The sequence below is a fragment of the Strongyloides ratti genome (genome assembly GCF_001040885.1).
Source record: "Strongyloides ratti genome assembly S_ratti_ED321, chromosome : 2".
In the NCBI taxonomy this organism is placed as follows: Eukaryota; Metazoa; Nematoda; class Chromadorea; order Rhabditida; family Strongyloididae; genus Strongyloides; species Strongyloides ratti.
The window spans coordinates 14345905-14362633 of NC_037308.1; the positions used below are offsets into that span (position 1 = coordinate 14345905).

At 18.2% G+C, this 16729-nt stretch overlaps 5 protein-coding genes across 5 annotated transcripts; 2 read left to right on the top strand and 3 right to left on the bottom strand.

Moving 5' to 3' along the window:
- Nucleotides 1–581: 581 nt before the first annotated feature.
- Nucleotides 582–2348, top strand: SRAE_2000455300 (Acetylcholinesterase; the record flags this gene model as incomplete). The annotated part of the gene is made up of 2 exons (XM_024643436.1): nucleotides 582–689; nucleotides 735–2348. The coding sequence occupies 2 exons, from the start codon at nucleotides 582–584 to the stop codon at nucleotides 2346–2348; spliced, it is 1722 nt and encodes a 573-aa protein (XP_024509106.1).
- Nucleotides 2349–5959: 3611 nt separating this feature from the next.
- Nucleotides 5960–6181, bottom strand: SRAE_2000455400 (Hypothetical protein; the record flags this gene model as incomplete). The annotated part of the gene is made up of 1 exon (XM_024643437.1): nucleotides 5960–6181. The coding sequence occupies one exon, from the start codon at nucleotides 6179–6181 to the stop codon at nucleotides 5960–5962; it is 222 nt and encodes a 73-aa protein (XP_024509107.1).
- Nucleotides 6182–8916: 2735 nt separating this feature from the next.
- On the top strand, nucleotides 8917–9549 carry SRAE_2000455500 (Hypothetical protein; the record flags this gene model as incomplete). Its single annotated transcript, XM_024643438.1, has 1 exon — nucleotides 8917–9549. The coding sequence occupies one exon, from the start codon at nucleotides 8917–8919 to the stop codon at nucleotides 9547–9549; it is 633 nt and encodes a 210-aa protein (XP_024509108.1).
- A 278-nt stretch (nucleotides 9550–9827) lies between these two features.
- On the bottom strand, nucleotides 9828–11322 carry SRAE_2000455600 (Zona pellucida domain-containing protein; the record flags this gene model as incomplete). The annotated part of the gene is made up of 7 exons (XM_024643439.1): nucleotides 9828–10124; nucleotides 10179–10566; nucleotides 10628–10773; nucleotides 10824–10892; nucleotides 10933–11060; nucleotides 11115–11193; nucleotides 11278–11322. 7 exons carry the CDS (start codon nucleotides 11320–11322, stop codon nucleotides 9828–9830), a joined length of 1152 nt encoding a protein of 383 aa, XP_024509109.1.
- A 1480-nt stretch (nucleotides 11323–12802) lies between these two features.
- On the bottom strand, nucleotides 12803–15975 carry SRAE_2000455700 (Hypothetical protein; the record flags this gene model as incomplete). Its single annotated transcript, XM_024643441.1, has 4 exons — nucleotides 12803–13300; nucleotides 13355–13504; nucleotides 13618–13798; nucleotides 15878–15975. The coding sequence occupies 4 exons, from the start codon at nucleotides 15973–15975 to the stop codon at nucleotides 12803–12805; spliced, it is 927 nt and encodes a 308-aa protein (XP_024509110.1).
- Nucleotides 15976–16729: the final 754 nt, after the last annotated feature.

The window sequence follows — 16729 nt, forward strand, 5'->3', positions numbered from 1 at the left end:
GACAAAAGTAAATTTATAATTTCATATTAAAATTAGGGAAAAAAAATAATTTTTTAATATTTAGATTTTTTTAATTATATGTTTATCAATTTATAACAATAAAATAAAAATTTTCACATTTTTTCTGAGTTAATAAATATTCTTTTATAGTTTTTTCAAATAATAGAAAACTTATAATATTCAAATAATACGTACACTTGTCTTTTAGAAGATAATTTATGATCATTAAGCAACATTATTAATAAATTTATATTTTAAAACACTTTCTGTTTACTTTTTTCATGATACATTGTGATTTCAAACAAATAATTTTTTTTTTTTGAAATTTATAGAAAAAAAATTGTACTTATCCTTTTTTCGTTGTAAAAAAAAATTGGATTGTTAATTTTAAAATAAAAACATAATGTTGATGTTACAAATTAAAATAATTTGTATTACATGAGATATATTATTAAAACTGGTAAATATAATATTTTTCAAATATAAATTAAAAGTAAAAATAATGAATTCAAAATGTAAATATATTAATACTATATATAGTATTATTACTTAAAAATATTTCATTTTGGATATTTTTTTAAATGAAAACATTAATAAATCTCATATTATTAAATATCATTCCTTTGATTTATTGCGGAGGATATCGTGAAGTTAAAACAAAATACGGAAAAATAATAGGCCGTGTAAATGTAAAAAATCTAAATAAATTATCTTTGTTTATTTTTTTTTTTTAGGTTATAAACAAGAAACATATCACACATTTCTTAGGTATACCATATGCTAAACCACCATTAAAAAATTTAAGATTCAAACCTCCACAACCATTAAAAGTACCAGCATGGAAAACAACATTTAATGCTAGTATAAAAGCACGATCATGTATGCAATATGTTCAAAAAACAGGATTAATTGGTTATGATATTACAATCCCTACAAATAAGATATCTGAAGACTGTCTACAATTAAATATTTTTGCACCTCATAAAACAAATATGCCTGTAATTGTTTTTTTCCATGGTGGTGCATATAACTTTGGTTCAGGATCACTTTTAATTCACAAAGGAGAATTTCTTTCAAGAAAGACAAATCAAATTGTTGTAACTGTAAATTATAGACTTGGAATTTTTGGATTTGCATATTTAGAATCTGGAAGAGCTATTCCAGGAAATATAGGACTTCTTGATCAACAAATGGCTTTAAAATGGGTATATGAAAATATTGCAAAATTTGGTGGAAATCCAAAAAAAATTACAATTTGGGGACAAAGTTCAGGTTCTGCATCTGCTACAGCACATCTTTTTGCTCCTAATAGTACTAAATATTTTTCTAAAGTAATTGCTAATTCAGGTACTATATTAAACTCTTGGGCAACAATTAGTGATTCTTTTGCTGAAAATAATACAATTGCTGTGGTTAAACTTTTAAAATGTAAAACAAAAGATTATAAAAAAATGGTTCAATGTTTACAAAAAGCACCAGCAGAAAAAATACTTCAATATTCATTACAAGTTAAACAAGATAACCAAGAACCAGTATTTTATTCTTTTGCACCAGTAAAAGTAGATAACCTATTTTTCAGAGGAAATGTTTTACATAAATTTGCACGATATGATATGAATAAAGATGTTGATTTATGGATTGGTAAAACAGCTAATGAAGCATCATATTTTATGCCATCAATTCTACGTCCAACCTTCTCTAATTGTACTTTAAATCCAGCAAATATGTATGATTCACTAGATAAAGCTTGTCAAATAACAGATTTAGAATTTAAAGGCTTTTTCTATAAATCAATGAGTTTATATGTTAAAAATCAGACCCAACTTAAACCACTTTTAGATCAATACTATAAACTTAATTTAAAAACTCCAAGAGCTATGTTAGAAAGATTTTTGTCTGATATTCTTTTTGATTGTGATATTATACGTTTTACTCATACTTATGCTCTGCTAACAAAAAAAAATGTTTTCTTTTATCATTTTGAGAAACGTTCTAAACTTAAAGCTTTCCCAAGTTGGATGGGAGTTTATCATGGAACAGAATTAGAATATGAATTTGTTTGGCCTTTAATACAAAGAAGTAGATATCCAAAATCATTTTATAGTGAACACAAATATGCTCATTTAACAGCTAAAATGTTTGGAAGATTTAATCATCATGGTAGACCAGCACCATTATTTAGAAAATACAAACCACAATATCCTGTTGGAAGCATTTATGATGATGTGTTAACTTATAATGGACCAAAACGTTTCAAAAAAGTCAAAACAGCAACATGTAGTCAGATTGGAGAATTAATTGATTTATTTATCTTAAATCATAGCACAGTAGAAGATAAAAAAAAATGATTTTTATATAATTTTAAAAAATGATAAGTAAAAGTATTATATATTAATATGATCTTGTAAAATAGGATTATTTTTTAAATTATAATTTATTAATAAAGAAACATTTTTCTTTGAATAAATTATAATAAACATTTATAAAATAACATTAATTTTTTTTATATGAGATATTAAATTGTTTTAATAAAGAAAGACATTTCAATATAATTTTTAATAAATTATGTTTTATTTTATTGATAATTGTTATAAATTATATAATAATATTTTTTTTTTTTTTATAAAACTTATATTTTTATTAATCATTGATTCTAAATTATTACAAACAAAAAAGTACATTTAAATTAAAAAATTAAAATATTTTTATAAATAATAATTGTGTAAATATACTTTTTTATTGATATTAATATTACCTAGATATATGCCACTTTTACTTAATACTTAAAATACATCATCAATTTTTAAATTGATAAAAAAAACATATGATATCATTTACTTTTATGTCATTATAATTTGTTTGTAGAATTAAAAAAATATTTATTATAATATTATAAATCAAAAAATTATTCTTATTATATCTTTTGCACTTTATAATTTATTTTTTTAACAATATTAAAAGAGTTTTAAAAAAATTTTGGATAAAGAAATTATAAAACTATTGACGAAGAATATTTTTTTAATCTTAGTTTAAATTTTTATCTTATTATACAATTTTTAAAATGCTTTTCTTTTTGAATAAAAATACTAAAAATAAAAAATATTCTATTTTTTAAGTGTCCAGTTATATGTATCTTAATAATACAACTTTGATTTATATAAAAAATGGGCTGAATTGTACAAGTGGAGACCCCTCAAATAACTTCTTTAAAAATAGATTTTTTTGGTTTTTTTTTTACAGAGTTGTTTATTTTTTAATTTTCTATATTTCTAAAGTGAAAAAAAGTTTAACAAAAAGTTTTTTTTTTTTGAAAATTTTTTTTTGAAAACTTTGAAATTTTTTTACTTTTTTATATTCCTTTATTACTTTTAAGCCATATACAATAAAAAAAGTTTAAAAAATTTTTTAAAAAAAGAGATATTTGAGGGATCTCCACTTGTAAAAGAGATCCCAATTTTTTTTTGCCGCATTTAAATAACAGCTTTGCTTTGAGCAATTTCATTGGACAGCCACATTTTTCACAGTCCATATCCTTTTTTGTAATTCCTTTATTTTGTAGAAATTCTAGTGCTGCATTTTCATCGAAAAAAATTTTTGATAAGCTTTTTACTGAAGAAATTGATGCCATTTTAGTTTTTGTGGAATATTTTGCTTATTTTTGTCGTAAAAAATTAATATTTGATCAAATTCCAGTCTCTTTTTTTTTATATTTTAGAACATTATTTTAATAATATTTAAATTTCGATAATTAATAGGTGTTTTTTTTATATTTAAATTTTGAAAAAAAAAAAGTTATTTATGTGGAAAAAAGTATTTTGTTTTTATTTTTTTTACTTTTAGTGCCAATAATGATTTAAATTTACTTTATTTGCAACATTCTAATACTAAAAAAAAAGTTTTGAAAAATTTTTTTTGAAAACTTTGAATTTTTTTTACTTTTTTATATTCCTTTATAACTTTTAAGCCATATACAATAAAAAAAGTTTAAAAAAATTTTATAAAAAAAGAGATGTTTGAGGGGTCTCTACTTGTAAAAGAGATCCAAAAAATGATTTAATTAAATATCATTTTATCTTTATAATAATATCACATAACATATTTTTTTAAACATTCGAATGAAATAATTATAATAAATAAATTTTATTATTTTAAAAGTATTCATTGTTATAAATAAGTCTTCTTATACATTTTTAATTCTTTAATAATCATATATTTTACATTTTGGCTTTAAAAAATTTAAATGATATGTTTTGATAAATAATTCTTTTTTTTCATAAAATAAATTTATAATATTAATATTGAAATATGATATTAAAATGAAATTAATAAAAACATTTACAAAAATAAGATAATAGACAAATATATTTAAACATTGAAGAAAAAATGATTAAGAATACTCTTAAAACTAAGGATACATAAATAAGATATTAAGAATGTAAAAAATATTGTTTAAAAAAGTTTTTTAATTGATAAAAAGATATTATCATCTATTATTGAAGTTTTGAATATATTAAAAAAAAAATCTGAACTGTGTTACCGGTTGTTTTCAAAAAGTTTTATATGCATTACATTTTGAAATAATATTAATTGCATATATGTATTATTTTACTTGAAATTATAGGTTAAATTTTTATAATAATTTTTTTTACAAAAATCATCTTTTCAACATGATTCTAAAAAATCTTTTATCATGTTTTCATTTGACTACTAGAAAATCTAACATATAATATTTTAAATATCACAAAAAAATTAAAAATACTATGAGAAGAACGATAAAATTTTATTAATATTTTGATGTAATACAATAATCTACTAAAAAAAGAAACATTGTAAATTAATACTTTGTTTAAAAATTTCAACCCAACTACACTATCAAATTTTAAAACTTTTATAAAAAATATTAACTTATGTAATGGTAAAAAAATTTTCTTCCTACATTTAATTTAAAGAAACTAATTAAAATTTTAAATGTTTCTAGAAAAAAAAAATAAAAATAATAGACATGTAAACAAAATTCATACTATAAAATATCAGGTGAATAAAACTTTATTTTTCAAAATATTTCTGTATTATGGTTATTATTCAACCAAATTTTTACGAAAACAATATGTTTTATAAATTTAATAATAAAAACAAATTTTTACATGGAATTTTCTTATAAATAAATTGAAATTAAAAAATTTTGATCAAATTTTTAATGTTTTTTCCATAAAAATTTGGTTTCTTAACACAGTTATCACAATTATTGTAAGTCACAATCACTTTCTTCATACTAGGAGGTGCTATAAAACATTGAATTGGTGTAAAAAAACAATTTCTTGAAAAATGATTAGTTTTTCTTGATTTTTCTTCAAATGTCTCAATATAATTAGATTTATATTGATATGTAAAAAATTTAAGTTTTCCATTATTAATAACTTTACAGGATATATTTATAATAAGGAAAACATTGATCAATAAAATATGTAGCTTAAATGAATTCATTTTGATTTGTAGAAAAAATATTAAATATTAATAAGTATACATAACAATTTTTTTTCCATATTTATATATTTTTTTTTTTAATTTAAAAACAAGATTATCCATATATCTCCATGTTTTTTTAATGTTTTGAAACAAACAAAATTGTTAAGATACCTATAAAACATTTATGGCAATCTGACTAATCTGTAATATTTTTTTTTTTCAATCATTAAAAAATTTTTTATTTATTATTGTAAAATATTTTTTGTAAGAAATGCAAAAACTTTTTTTAATCATACCTATGATTCATTTAAAAAAACAACTTTTGTACAAAAGATTCATTTGAAGATAGGTTAATAATTTCTATAAGAAGTGTTATAAAATAATTTTCATATTACATAAATGTGTTGTTTTATAATAAAATTTTTTTTATACCAAATTCAAAATTTATCCAACTTTATCATTTTATTAGTAATTTTTTAAAAAAAATATTTTATCAACCCAAATATTTTTTTAATTCATTTAAATCTTTCGGTAACTTTTTGTCAGATGTTACTTTGACAAAATAAATTAAATGTTCAGGATTATTCATCAAAAGATGACAGTGAACTGGTGAAAAAAAACAATTTCTTGACTTTGAATTTTGAATTGTATGTTCTTTATTTCTTACATCAAAAAATTTTTGATTATCAATAAAACCACTCATATAAAGATCCATTAAACTTTCTTTTGTAGTTAAAAAATTAATTGACAAAAGTAGACATAGAAAAAAAGAAAATTTAAATAAAAACATTTTTTTAATGAATATGATATTATTAAATTTTTTTATAACTATAAAAATAATTATCAAAGTAGTAATGATATTGAGAATTTACTAATATTTGGGCGTTTTTATAAGTTTTAATTTTAATTTTATTAGAATCTAAAATTATGTCTATTACAAAATTCCATAAATAATTAGCCTACTGCGACATAAATATAAAAAATTATGTAAACAATTAGTAAATAACATTATAACTTTATTTTCAAAATTTATATATATTAATATCAAAAAAAAAAGAAAAAATTAAATAAAGCATGATTTAAGTTATTTCTAAAGAATAATTTCATTGAATACCATTATTATAAAACATATACTTTTAAACATTTAACATTAAATTTTATCATATAAAAATAATTTAAATCTGGTTTCAAAAAAATAAATGTTTCTTCAATATGCTTCTATATCTTAGTTATAAAGTTCCATGTAAACTTTTTTTTTTATAAGAATGTCAGTAATTATACTCAGTCATACTTTACCTTCTTTATTGTTTTTATTTCTTCAATCAAAAAATATTGTATACATATAAGTAAATATAAAAAAAAGTAATAAAAAAAAAATTGGTCTAATGTAATTATCAAAGAATATGATTAAGAAAATAAAATAATCAAAGTTAATTTAAAAATATAAATTATCCAATTAATTATTACCAAACAAATATTTTTTGTTTTAAAAGTTTTATTGATAAAATTAATATTCTATTATTTTTAAATTTGTTTTAGTATTAAGATAACTATAAATTTTTTTTAGTTTAATAAATTATACTGTAAGTAATAGTTTTGCTAAAATGATTGTAAAAATTATACATGCTATTGATATATATATATTTTTAGCAAGATATAAAAATCTTAATTTTTTATTTAGTTCTGAAAATATAATTTATAAAATAATAAAAAAGTTGTTTTTATAGTAATCATATAATTGTATTATTTTTATTATTTTAAATAAGCTATATATTTTATAAATTTATAAAAAATTATGATGAATTTCTATTTAATTTAAAAAAAATATTTTTATAAAAGTTTTTTTTTATTTAAATAATATATTAGGATTTTTCATATTTAATTATGTAGTTGTTTTAAATAACTTTCTCCAACTATAATCTTATGTATTTGTTATTGTTTTGATCAATTTACGCTTCTTTAGAATTATTTTTTTACAGTTATTTATAGTTTTATTTTTAAGTATTTTCAAAATACCTAAATCTTTGTAGAATTATATCTACCTTTTTATTTCAATTAATCAAAAAAATTTTTTTTATAAATATTTTTTTTAATAACTTTTACAATTTTTTAGACTATATTTTTAAAATTTAAAATTTTGTAAATCTTTACTACTATATTAAATAGTTTTAGTAAAATTTACTTTTTTTAAATTCATTAGATATTAAATTCGTTTGTTTTATATATAAAAAAAATAATAATTTTATATCATAATGATGTAGGTGTTTATTTTTTATATTAAAATATATTATCTTATCTCTAATTACTTCCGTATTAAGTACAGATTTAAAAATATTTTTATGATTATATATTTTAATATTAATTTATTTTCTTCTTAATATTTTACAAATAAAATCTCTTTGAAAAGATATTCTTATTCTAGAATGTTAGTATAATTTTCTTAAGTCAGGATATTTTACCTCCTACATAAAATGTTTACATTATATGAAATAAAAAATTATTAAGTTTTTATTACCCTGAAAAATATTTAATTTATACCATTTTGTAAAAAAAAGAACAAGTTTAGATCATTTAAAAATTTTTTTTCATACATTTTTAGAATAATAATTATATAAATTTTAAAACTTTTTAGTTAAGTAATTACTATACCACACAAATTAATAAATATATTTTCAATTTTGTTGGATAAATAACTAAATTAAATAAAATATTTATTAAGCACATTAAATTTTATAGGATATTTTAAAGTATATAAATAACTACTTTAACATATTATAAACTATGATAAATAAATTTTGTTTTAATTATTTTTGATCTTTCATTTTAAAATATTTTTATAATAAATATAAAAACTTTTTTTTAAAAAAAAATTATACAAAACATATATGAAGGTGTAGATTTTTTTTACTAATAATTTATGTCATTTGAAAATAAATCATAATATTATTTGTTTGAAAACATTTCGATTATTAATTTTTATCAATATACCTCTTTAAATATATTATACAGACACCTAATATTTTATCAATATAGAAAGTTTTATCTTTTTTTTGCAAAAAAAATAAACATTTTTTTATCCTTTGATTAAAAAACTTTTTAAATTAATTTTCTTTTAAAGCATTTTAAATATAAAAAAAAATTAACAAGAAAATATAAAAAATTTTTATAATTTAATAAAATAAAATATAAATATTTGTATTTAATGTTAAAAATTAATAAAAATAGAAAAAATTAAAATTGTCACAAATGGTTATAATTCAATTGATATAATTTTAACGTTATTTATATGTGAAAAAATAAGTTTGATTGGTAGGCAAATATAAACGATATAAAAAAAATTGCATTTGTTTAGTTATCACATAATTTATTTTTTATATTAATTAAATTATAAATGAGATTCCAATATAAATATTATAGAAAAAAAATGTAAAATCTATTTTTTTAATTAAAATGAATTTTTCATTTTTTAATTATATAATTTTTTTATATTCATTTATTCAAGTAACTTTTTCATGTGCACCATTTAATTGTCCAAAATATTCTAATGATGTTACAATTACTTTTACTATTGAACCACGTTTATCAATAACTTATACTCCTGGTAAAAAATATCACTCAGATCAACATTCTTCTAAAAAGGAACTTGCAAAATTTTTAAAAGAAATTATTGATAATGCTGTTCAAGATTTAAGAAATAAACATAAAGTAAATGCTCATCAACTTATTGTTGGTACAAGTGTTAACGAAAAACAATCTAATCTTTTAAATGTAACTATCATAGATAATGAATGTCTTTATGATTGTAATTATCGAAAAAGTTATGCACCCGCTGGATCTTATTTCATGGATGGAAATATAATTAAAAAAAGATTAGAAGATGGTATTTGTTTAAATGGAGAAATTGTTCATGAAAAAGCTGTAAATGCTATATCAACAATTGTTTTTAATGTAAGTGTTAGGCCTCTTGATAAAAGAGTTTTTTGTGTTACACATTGGAATATTTTTGCTGATACAGTTCAACAAAGAATGATAAGAGGATCCAGAGGAAATTTTATTGGTAAATATAAACTTGCAAAACAGTAGCACGTTTTATCACTAAATATTATTTTTCATTAAAATTTATTAGTTTAAATTTTTAAATAACCGATAAATGAAAATTATATTTATTTTATTGTGATATAAAAATTAATTAGTTATTTATTAAGTTTGAATAATATCAGCTTTTTTTTTTTGGAAAATGACAAATTATTATTTATTTATAACAAGAAAAAATATATGCATAAATAATAGATGAATTTATCAAAATTTTTAATTTTAAAATTAATAAATTTTTAATTGATAGTACAAAAATTTAATTGAATTCATGTATCTCTATTATTAGGTATAGTTCTGTTAACACTATTTATTTCAACTTTCCCACGAAATATATGTTTCCAATTGTAAAATATTGAAACTGTTAAAAGAAAGAGTGTAATAATGTTAAAAATCATTGATAGTATTAGAAATTTGTTATAATACCAAAATTTACAATTATTATTATCAATACTTTTTTTGTCATTTATTATAGTATAATTTCCTTCAATCATTTCATTCATAGTATTTTGAATACCGGCACGACGAAACCTTCCATTTTTTTTATTATTTTTACAATTTGGTGGCTAAAATTGTTAAATATATATTAATAAAAAAATTTAATATTTTAATTAACATACAATATATTTTTTACAATTAGGATCAACCTTAGGACAAAGTAATATTAAACATGAAAAATGCATTTGTGAACTTTGTGCAAACTTAAAAACTTTTGCTTCACTATAAACTAAATTTAGTGAACTTGAATAAATCAAATCTGGTAATATATTGATATCTTTTGAACAACCAGTTTCATCAATTATTAAATATTTTCTACTGGATCCATCACCTACATAACATTGATAAACTTTCATTGCAAAAGCTGGATTGTTACATTTCCATGTATGAAATACTTTTTCTCCAATATTTACTTTTCCGATAGAAGGACCATCAATTGAATTTCTATGTAATGAGTAATGACAATCCGGAATTCCTTCTTCATGTATAAGATTTTTATTTGAAAATGTACTAAAATATAGGAATGACGTAAAATTACATAAAAAAATATTTTATTAATAAAAATAATTACCTAATCTCCATTAAAGCATTCAATGATTGATGCATAGCATTATAAACACATTTTAAATTATATAATTTATCATCTTCTGTCAATTTTTGTGGATGAAAACTAACTATAACAGTTATCGTATACTCGACAGACAAAAATTTATCACTCTAAAATAATATTATTAAGGTTTTTTTTTTTTTTAATTTTTTAAATTTACTTTTTTAAAATTCCATACACCACAATCTGATGCATTCAATGGTAATCTATAGGTAATTGTTGAAGAATTCTACAAATAAAATAATATAAATAAATAAATTATAAGTTACCTTAGGATAATAAGAAATACATTTATAAATTCCATCATGACGTGATGGAAAAATTCTTCCACCATTAAAATTAAAAATATCTAATTTAATACCAATTGAATTACTATCACATAAAACAACTGCATTTTCTAAAAAATTAAAAAAAAAAATTATGTATTAGTATAAATTAAAAGTATAAATACCTATATAATTTTTAACTTTAGATGCATATACATGCGAACTATATAATTTTGATTCACTTTTTTTCCATAAAGATGTATTCTGTATAAAAAAAAAGATAAATTTATTAAACAATAATTAGTAATAATAACGAAAACTTTTTAACAAAAAAAAAATAAAACTAACCATATATGGTCTGTTAATCCATTTTGACAATACAATATTGAACATAAATAACAATAAGATAAAATTTGTTAGAAGAAAATGAATACAATATTTAATAAACATAATTAAAAATTAATAAGATAAAATAAAGTTATATTTTTATTTAATATTAAAATATATATTACTCACAAAAAGAAATTTTAAAGTTTCATTATAAAATTAATACCATTATTATTATAAGGTATCTTTTATTTTAATACAATACAAAATTTCTTGTAATATTAGACAATAATCAAACTACTACTACTATTCTTTTCATACCCTCTCTTTTCTACATTTTATTAAACTTTTTGTATCACTTCTTAAAATGTATAGATTATCTTAATTTAGAGCAAATAAACATTTACCCATCAAAGATATATTTTATTTAAAAATCTTCTTTTCCTTAATACGTCCTTTCTTATCAATATCATGATTATTTGTTTGAAATACCAATTATTATCACTATTTATTTTCACTAAAAAAGAATCTTTTATATATTATATCTTCATTTTTTTTATTATTTGTATATCATGAACATTTTCATCTACTTTACTTATAAAATTTTCATCTATCTCATTTAATGTAATAAGGAATATTAAATAACATTTAAATATTCATTTTTTTTTTAAACTTAACATAATAAATTAAAAAATTTAAGACCTTCATTTTAAGTGTTATTATGTATGTATAAAATTTTAAAAAGAAATATTATATTAAAATCATTTTAAAGAAAGCCTTGAATATTTGCAACATAATTGAAAAAAAAACCATTAAAATTTTTGAATATATATTTTATTAGTTAAAAAAAAAAACTTTTTTTTTTACTATAATAATCTTTTGATTGAATATAAATTATTGTATAAAAATAAAAAATGAGTCATAATATTTATAAATAATTTAAAAATAATTGAAGAAATTGATAAATTACCTCAATAAAATATTTTTTGTACATGTAATTATAAAATATGGACTTATAAAAATAATTTGATATACTTTATGATAAAAAAGTGTATTATTGTTTTTTTATATTAATTATTTCCTTCCTTATAATATATTTTCATTAAATATATAATACATAAACTTTTACTTATTTTTATTAAAAAAAAAGAATATAATAAAAATATTAATCTGTTATATAATTATATTTTATTTTTTTAAATATTCTTTTTTAATATCATTTAAATATATTTCATTCCTTTTTCATTTAAAATATTGAAAAATTAAAACATATTTAAAAACATATTTTTGATTAAAGAAAGTGTGAAGATAATAAAAAAAACAAACATTTTTTTTTTGATAAGATAAAATTTGAATAAAAATCTGATATTTATTTCTTCAATTGTCAAAATTTTTATTTTAAAATTTATGTATATCTTCATCATTTCCTTTTTTTTTCAATGATATAAAAATATTTCATAGTTATAAAAGACTTGAAAACATTAAAAAAAAATTAATTTTTTTTTTATCCAAATATATATATCTTTTTATCATGAATACGTGATAGTTACCAAATTGGTCCAGCTCCAACTTTATAATAATATCTATGACTGTGCCAATTATGATATTTATTTGGTCCAGTAAATGTTCCTCTACTCATAAATGGCATATGTGGGGCTGTAAGGAAATGACTAAGAAGCCAATTATGTGGTGGATATCCATTAATTAAATGAGAATTATATGGAGCAACAGATGTTACTGTGTAAGCATAACCTGGTGGAATATCTTGAGGGTATGGAATTACAGGACCATTATTGTTATAAACAGCAACTCTTCCACCATTAGAATCATATGATGATCGTGGTGATTGTATATTTGGTGTATGTTGTGAATATCCACGTGATTGTGGTGAATGATTTGAGTTTACTTTAATATTTAAATTTTCATTTAATTCAGGTGATTTTGTTAATCTTGTTTGTTGATTTCCATAATAATGTGAATTTTGTGAGTTACTTGATATAGGAGATACTTGTGATGAACCATTAGAAAATCGTGAATTATGATCCTATAATTTATATATAATATAAATAAATATAAAAAAAAATTTTTTATATCTTACAACAGGTACTGAATGTGATCTTTGTGGTCTTCTAATAAGATCAGCTGCTGCTATATATCCTTTATCATTTTGTACAGTTGTATAAATTTTTAATTTATTATTAAAGTCTTTTAATGCTTGTCTCATTTCAACATCATTAGTAATAATAATCTAAAATAATTTTTATATATTTATTTAAAGTAAGTAATAAAAGTTAATAGAATAAGAAAAAAAAAAACATTTTTAACATTATTCACAAATAAAATAGATATAAAATAAATTACCTGTCTACTATGTTTATCATTATAAGCAATAGATCCCTCAAAATCAGGACGTTCAATAGATATTTTTCTCATTAAAACATCATATACATTAATAAAATTAAGTTCATCTTTCTTAAAATGAAATTTATACTTACGGCCAAAATGATTCCATGTTATTTTGATATCATCAAAAATTCCCATCCTATAAATAAATAATTTATATAGATATTTATAGAATAATAATTTAAAAAAAAAAGCACTTCAAATTGGTAAAAAGTTTTAAAAATGACAAACTTTCATTTTCAATAAAAATTTATTTTTCTTCATCTCTTATATTTCTTAAAGTTATTATTAAATAGAGGTGGTGATAATTTGCGGTGTTTGACATCATATGTACATAAAATTAAATGTATAATTTCCTACATAAGGCAAAATAAATTAACTTAAAATATAATATTAGAATAAAAAATAAGTACGTAGGCATTTATTAAAGTATGGATCAAATTTATAATAAGTACTAATAATTATTAATAAATTATGAAAAAGTTTTAATATTATAATTATTAATTAAAAACCATTAATATGTTAGTAGAAACATTTAAATAAAATAATTAACATTTTTAATAAAAACTTAAAAGTATTAAAAAAAATACTTAAATTGAAAATATCTTGAGAATGAAAAATATAATTTAATAAAAATAATAATTTTTTTTTTTGGTAAGTATAAGTAAAATATTTTACCTATAATTAAAAGTATTTTAATAATGTTATAGAAAAAAAAAATTAGGTGCCTTTTTTTTAGTATCGTTTTTCTAAATAAATAAATTATTTACTATAAAAAGTTCACTTCAATTTGTATATAAAAAAATTTTTATAGTTTTGTTATTGAAAAATTTAAATATCTTATCAGATTATTTGTACTGATATAATAAAATTCTATTTTGTTATGTTATGAAAAAGAATAAAAAAACAAACTAATTTTCTTCATATTAAAAAAAAGTAAATATTTTTTTAAAGTTTATATTCTAAGTGTTAGATGTAATTTTTTCTAAACAAAGTTCATATCAATAATATTTTAATATATATTTGAACATAATAGGAAATATATATCCTATAAAAAGTGTTGCTTAAGAAATTTTTTTTAATAAATATTAAAATAATATTTACTCATATATTATTACACAAATGATATTTTAGTTTAATGCATCAGTCATAAAAAAAAAGGTGTTGTTTTTATATTTTTTTTATCTTTAATTAGTTAAAATTAATAGGCATACAATTATCATATATAAGTTAATGATATAAAAACAGATAAAAAAAAGTATAAAATGATATTATAGTACTTTTTTTCTAAAAATAATTCAAGAAAAATATTTTATAATGTAATTTATATTTATGATAAACAATTTACCTTAATTAATACATTTTATAAAAATATAAAAAACTAAAAAAAAAAAGATAAAAATAACAAAAAATATTTTTATCGACAAATGACAAATAATTGTATTAGATTTATTTAAAAATAAACTATAAAAATTAATGGTCATCTTTATTTAAATTTATATTATAAGATATAACAAAAAATGGAGGTACACAAAATAAATAACTTAGAATGAAAAATTTCTACTTAAAATATTTTTATTTAGTTGTATTTTATAGTTTTTATTAGTTTACAATCATATATTTTTATAATCATTATATGTATATCTATTATAACCAATAATATATAATAAAAAAAATGATTTATTAAGTCAAAAAAAAAAAAAAATATATGATTGTCATAGATTATTGAATTTAGAAGAATATTATCTTAAAAATTTTTTTTTTTTTGTAAAATACTATATATATATTTTTATGTTTCTGTTTTTATAATTTTTATAAAGTTATAATAAATTTACAAATAGTTAAATACATCAAAATTGAGTTATTAATAGTTTAATAAAAAATTTAAAACATTTGATTAGAAGTATTGTAAATAAATAACAATAAAATTTTTAGGTATAAGAAGATTTTAATAATCATAAGATAAAAAAAAATATAAAAAAGTTAAAGTGATTGTACAAATAAAATTACGTTATTAAGAAAGTTAAATAAATATAATGTCAAGTATTTTTTTACTATTTAAAGATTTGTTAAAAGTATTATAACTCTATTAAACGATTTTTAAACTCTTAAATAATGTTAGTCATAATATATTAGTTAAATGTAAATAGTTAAAAAAAAACAAAGGTTAAAAATTTTAGTTTTATATATCAAAGTAACAACTCTCAAGAGATCATACCCCATGTCATTTTCTTCAGCCATTTTTGAAAGTGGTCTTCCCAATGTTCCAAATATTTTATCGTGAATGTAAGCTTCTCTTTTATGATTGACAGTCATTCTTGACGAAAAATACACTTAACTAAAATACATGACAATACAATGAGAAGCATATTGGAATGAAATATAAAAATTAATTTAAAAAAAAAATACTTTTTAAAAGTATTAAAAATAAGTTACAATAATCTAGAGTTGTCTTTTATTTTGAAAAACTAAAGATCTAAATATTCTTAATAAATTAGAAAACAAAAAAATTAAAAAAAGTAATTTTGTTGCAATAATATGTCAGAAAAATACAATTTAATTATATTTTCATTTCTAAATGTTATAAATACTTTAAGAATGTAAAAATTGAGAAATAGTTATTTAATGATGTTCAATATTGAAATAAATTGAACACAAATATATTAATTTATCTTTTCTTCAATATAACAATGTTAAGTAAAATGACTAGAAATTAAAAAGTAGAAACTTAATTTAAATAATACAAAAAATGAGGAAAATTTATTTTTTTATTCTCTTAATTTATTACTCCACCTCTTTACAAGAATTGATAGAATGAATAAGAAAAGTAATAAAAAAAAAAGATATGTGTTTAAATAAGATAAAATAGTATGAATTTATATTAGTATATACTTTAAATAGAGTAGACTAATTTTTAAATTATTACTAAGTACTATCATCCAAATAAATATAATACAGAAGATTATAAAAAAAAATTTTTTTTTTTTCTTAAAGACAAATTGACATTCATGAAAATGATACAATATATTACTTTTTAAAATTTGTGATTATAAATAAATAAGTGGTGGAA